The sequence below is a fragment of the Cucurbita pepo genome, chromosome LG19 (genome assembly GCF_002806865.2).
Source record: "Cucurbita pepo subsp. pepo cultivar mu-cu-16 chromosome LG19, ASM280686v2, whole genome shotgun sequence".
NCBI lineage: Eukaryota > Viridiplantae > Streptophyta > Magnoliopsida > Cucurbitales > Cucurbitaceae > Cucurbita > Cucurbita pepo.
Window position 1 is genome coordinate 1,331,499 of NC_036656.1, and position 5,255 is coordinate 1,336,753.

General features: G+C 42.4%; 2 protein-coding genes across 2 annotated transcripts in view; both read left to right on the top strand.

The window, feature by feature from the left end:
* Positions 1-4,487, top strand: part of LOC111781604 (probable LRR receptor-like serine/threonine-protein kinase At1g06840) — an 11,746-nt gene extending 7,259 nt beyond the window's left edge. Inside the window, exons 10-18 of the mRNA XM_023662291.1 lie at positions 8-334; positions 387-419; positions 524-588; positions 892-1,047; positions 1,207-1,490; positions 1,723-1,789; positions 3,082-3,332; positions 3,765-3,899; positions 4,028-4,487. Of these exons, the coding sequence (XP_023518059.1) occupies positions 8-334; positions 387-419; positions 524-588; positions 892-1,047; positions 1,207-1,490; positions 1,723-1,789; positions 3,082-3,332; positions 3,765-3,899; positions 4,028-4,390 (1,681 nt within the window). The 3' untranslated portion in view covers positions 4,391-4,487. The remainder of the gene's footprint in view (positions 1-7; positions 335-386; positions 420-523; positions 589-891; positions 1,048-1,206; positions 1,491-1,722; positions 1,790-3,081; positions 3,333-3,764; positions 3,900-4,027) is intronic.
* Positions 4,488-4,500: 13 nt separating this feature from the next.
* Positions 4,501-5,204, top strand: LOC111782208 (probable LRR receptor-like serine/threonine-protein kinase At1g06840). The gene is made up of 2 exons (XM_023663031.1): positions 4,501-4,539; positions 4,668-5,204. The coding sequence occupies exons 1-2, from the start codon at positions 4,501-4,503 to the stop codon at positions 5,028-5,030; spliced, it is 402 nt and encodes a 133-aa protein (XP_023518799.1). The 3' UTR covers positions 5,031-5,204.
* Positions 5,205-5,255: the final 51 nt, after the last annotated feature.

Genomic DNA, 5,255 nt, shown 5'->3' on the forward strand with positions numbered 1-5,255 from the left:
GGTTGTTTAGAAGCTCGAGCACCTTCAACGAATCATGTCCAGTCAGAGGTTGTCCAACAGATGTTTTTTTCGAATACGTGCCAGACGCCCCAGATCCATGCTTTTGTGCAGCACCCCTTGGGATAGGATATAGGCTAAAGAGTCCAAGTTTTTCCTACTTTCCTCCATACAAATATTCATTTCAAGAATATGTGACAAAGGAACTCACTTTGGATAAGTATCAATTGTCGATCGATTCATACGATTGGGAAGGATCTCGTATGAGGATGTATCTTAAGATTTTCCCATTATTTGATAGTGGTTCTCACTTGTTGAATGACAATGAGACGCTTCGANCCATTATTTGATAGTGGTTCTCACTTGTTGAATGACAATGAGGTGCTTCAAATTACAGAAAAATTTATGTCATGGAATTTTACTCGTAATGACCTCTTTGGCCCGTACGAGCTTCTCAACTTCACATTCCCCAACCGTTCTCAGACCAGTATGCATTTTGTTTTGCAATATTCCTTTTAAATAACGNTCGTAATGACCTCTTTGGCCCGTACGAGCTTCTCAACTTCACGTTCCCCGGCCATTCTCAGATCGGTATGCATTTTGTTTTGCAATGTTCCTTTTAATGNGATCTCGTATGAGGATGTATCTTAAGATTTTCCCATTATTTGATAGTGGTTCTCACTTGTTGAATGACAATGAGGTGCTTCAAATTACAGAAAAATTTATGTCATGGAATTTTACTCGTAATGACCTCTTTGGCCCGTACGAGCTTCTCAACTTCACATTCCCCAACCGTTCTCAGACCAGTATGCATTTTGTTTTGCAATATTCCTTTTAAATAACGGTGCTCAACTGGCCTTGTTCTGTTTTAACCTTTCAAGTTTATCAGTGCAGTCACTCTCCCTAGAGAGAAGGTGGGGATTGGTACAGGCATCTTGGCTGCCATTATAGTTGGATCTGTCACCTGTGTTGTTTTGATTGTAGCAGTGGTCATACTTCTGTTCACTAGGCGTTCGAGTAGCCGTAACAATTTGTCAAGGAGAAACTTCTGTAAGTACGNTAGCAGTGGTCATACTTCTGTTCACTAGGCGTTCGAGTAGCCATAACAATTTGTCAAGGAAAAACTTCTGTAAGTATGATAGAACTGACGATCGAATTAATCTCTGATGATTATGACATAAAGTGCTCGAAAATTTGCTTTCGTTACAGCTTCGGTGATCGGTATGAAGATTGATGGTGTAAAAGCATTTTCATTCAAAGAAATGCAATCAGCTACTGGATATTTCAACTGTTCATCTCAAGTAGGCCATGGAGGATATGGCAAGGTCTATAAAGGCATATTGTCTGATAATTCAGTTGTCGCTATCAAACGTGCAGAAGAAGGATCGTTGCAAGGCCAAAAAGAATTCTTGACGGAGATACACCTCTTATCACGAGTTCATCACCGAAATCTAGTTTCGCTAATCGGATATTGTGATGAAGAAGGGGAACAAGTATGTTTCTTGGTTGCTTGGTTTCTTTGTTTTATTTCATTTAGGTCCTATGATGATCTCTTGGCCGATCGGTAACTCGAATACTTACAGTAATTTAGTACAGTGGGACTTATGTTGATATCAACTTTTAAAGTCAGACAAGGTTTTTTTGAAGAGTTCTATGAATTGAAGACAAAGTAGTAAGCCAGTTGTTATGCTTTTCATTGATTTATTTCGTTCTGTCGTTCTGCAGATGCTGGTTTACGAGTTTATGTCGAACGGGACTTTGCGGGACTGGATTTCTGGTTGTGAATTTTCTGGTATTGGGCTCAGCTAATATCTTATTTGTTCTGAACCTTGATCTATTCTACATGTTCATGGCTTCCATTATATGCTTCATTACAAATTCTCTTGGGACTGAAAATTATGGTGGTCACCTATGTGCCCCATGAATCCATATATAAGTTGTAGGTACTAGACATTGAGTTCATTATAATGTTCATTTCATATGAAGGTCTCTGTGTATAGGTTTATTTCTTTGGCTTCTAGATGATATGGGGTTGAAGTCTTTTTAGACTTTATGTGAGATCCCACGTCCGTTGGAGAGGGGAATGATGAGGACGCTAGCCCCCAAGGGGGGCGGATTGTGAGATCCTTGATCGTTGGAGAGGGGAACGATACATTCCTTATAAGGGTGTGGAAACCTCTCTCTAGCATATGCGTTTTAAAGTCTTGAGGGGTAGTTGAAAAGAGAAAGCCCAAAGATGACAATATCTGCTAGCGTGAGCTGGAAATCTCTCCCTAGCAGACGTGTTTTAAAACCTTGAGGGGAAGTCTGAAAGTTCCTAAGGGTGTGGAAACCCCTCCCTAGTAAACACGTTTTAAAACTTTGAGAGAAGCCCGAAAGGGAAAGCCCAAAGAGGACAATATTTCGTAATAGTGGGCTGGAAACCTCTCCCTAGTAGATGTGTTTTAAAACCTTGAGGAGAAGCCTGAAAGAGAAAGCCCAAAGAGGACAATATCTGTTAGCGGTGGGTTTGGGCTGTTACAAATGGTATTAGAGCCTGTCACCGAGCGGTGTGCCAGCGAGGACGCTGGGCCCCCAAGGGAGGTGGATTGTGAGATCCCACTTCGGTTGAAGAGGGGAACGATGTATAAGGGTGTGAAAACCTCTCCCTAGCAAACGCATTTTAAAACCTTGAGGGGAAGCCCAAAAGAGAAAGCCCATAGAGGACAATATCTGCTAGCGGTGGGCTTGAACTGTTACAAGTGGTATCAGAGCTAGTCACTGAGCGGATGCCAGTGAGGATGCTGGCCCCCAATGGAGTGGATTGTGAGATCCCACATCGGTTGGAGAGGGGAACGATGCATTTCTTATAAGGGTGTAGAAACCTCTCCCTAGTAGATGCGTTTTAAAACCTTAAGGAAAGTCCAAAAAAGACAATATCTGCTAGCGTTTTATTTGTTAACAAAAGCCGTTTTTTACCATGGAAGAATGTCTTTACCCTTATGTTTTAGGGGAAGCCATAACATTGTTTGGTTCTTGTTTGTAGTTTGCAGCTTTGCATCTGATATTTTAGTTATATCATTAACTTCTACTGTTCTATGGCAGCCAAAACTGCAGTAAACCTGAACTTTCGTAGGAGGTTACAAATTGCACTGGGTTCAGCTAAAGGTATACTGTATCTCCATACTGAAGCAAATCCTCCTATATATCACCGAGACATAAAATCGAGAAACATCCTCCTCGACGCCAAGCTCACTGCCAAAGTGGCTGATTTCGGACTGTCACGTCTTGCTCCCGATCTCGACTATGAAGGGGACGCTTCTGGACATGTATCTACTGTTGTGAAGGGTACCCCGGTAAGTATATCTCGACGAACATGGTCTATATAAAGCATGCGAAATATATGGGATTGCCTGGTGATGATTTCTAGTCTAGCTTACCTTTCGAAAAGGAACGACCGCCTTGAATTGTGTACTTTATCTAGAGTCGTTAGAGTTGGTATTAGAGACAGGTTCGAGATGGTGTGCCAACAAGGACGTTGGATCTCCAAGGGGGGTGGATTGTGATATCCCACATCGGTTGGGGAGGGGAACGAAGCATTCCTTAGGGTCTGGAAACCTCTCCCTAGTAGACGCGTTTTAAAATTATGAGGCTTAACAGGCTTGAATAATATCTGTTAGCAGTGGACTTAGACTGTTACAGAAACAGTCCTCTCGCTGGTAGGCCATGTGAGATGGACAGTAATAATTTGTTTCTTAGCTTTTCTAACTGTTCTATATATCATGCAGGGTTACCTCGATCCGGAGTACTTTTTAACCCATAAATTGACCGACAAAAGCGATGTCTATAGCCTCGGCGTTGTGCTCTTGGAGCTCTTAACCGGAATGCATCCTATCTCTCACGGCAAAAACATCGTTCGTGAGGTATATTTCCTTTCACCGTTCATCTTCTACATCTTATTAAACATTTTTAAAAGTTCACGAACATATTAGACACTCTGACTCTGAAAGTTGAGGATCTAAACTTATAATCGAACTTTTTTCTCGTCTAGGTAAAACTGGCACATCAACTAGGAACAATGCTTTCAATTGTCGACACCAGGTTGGGTTCGGTCTCGGCCGAGTGTCTAGAGAGGTTTGCTGCTTTGGCACTCAGTTGTTGCCATGACAAGCCAGAAGACCGGCCGTCTATGCGTGTTGTAGTGAGGGAGCTGGAGAACATACTGAACATGATGCATGATGATAGTGGCACCTTGTGTTCCAACTTGTCTCCAAGCTCGAGCACCGGACTTCCATCCTCACCGACGTCGACATCAGCATCGGCATCGTACATTGCCCGAGACCAGTTTGCATCGGGAAGCATTTCGGGGAGCGATCTCATCAGTGGCGTTGAGCCAGCCATCAGACCTCGCTGACATAATCTCTGCTTACTTCTTGTAACTATGCTCTTGCAAGTTCTAATATGTGCTTAGCCAATGTTTGTAGGATTCATAGCTCTCTAACGCGTTATTCAATAAGNACCGGAATGCATCCTATCTCTCACGGCAAAAACATCGTTCGTGAGGTATATTTCCTTTCACCGTTCATCTTCTACATCTTATTAAACATTTTTAAAAGTTCACGAACATATTAGACACTCTGACTCTGAAAGTTGAGGATCTAAACTTATAATCGAACTTTTTTCTCGTCTAGGTAAAACTGGCACATCAACTAGGAACAATGCTTTCAATTGTCGACACCAGGTTGGGTTCGGTCTCGGCCGAGTGTCTAGAGAGGTTTGCTGCTTTGGCACTCAGTTGTTGCCATGACAAGCCAGAAGACCGGCCGTCTATGCGTGTTGTAGTGAGGGAGCTGGAGAACATACTGAACATGATGCATGATGATAGTGGCACCTTGTGTTCCAACTTGTCTCCAAGCTCGAGCACCGGACTTCCATCCTCACCGACGTCGACATCAGCATCGGCATCGTACATTGCCCGAGACCAGTTTGCATCGGGAAGCATTTCGGGGAGCGATCTCATCAGTGGCGTTGAGCCAGCCATCAGACCTCGCTGACATAATCTCTGCTTACTTCTTGTAACTATGCTCTTGCAAGTTCTAATATGTGCTTAGCCAATGTTTGTAGGATTCATAGCTCTCTAACGCGTTATTCAATAAGTTTCTAAACGTTTGCTTGTATCTAGTACGATCACGAACTTTTAATTTTTTGTCGATGCTTTTTAAAATTTATAATTTATTGGGTACAAAATAAAAAAATCTGAAATTTATTGAACACAAAAT

Coding starts and splice junctions, on each gene's coding strand:
- LOC111782208 (XM_023663031.1), top strand. CDS start 4,501: ATGCATCCTATCTCTCACGGCAAAAACATCGTTCGTGAG. Junction 4,540..4,667: donor GCAAAAACATCGTTCGTGAG/GTATATTTCCTT, acceptor TTTCTCGTCTAG/GTAAAACTGGCACATCAACT.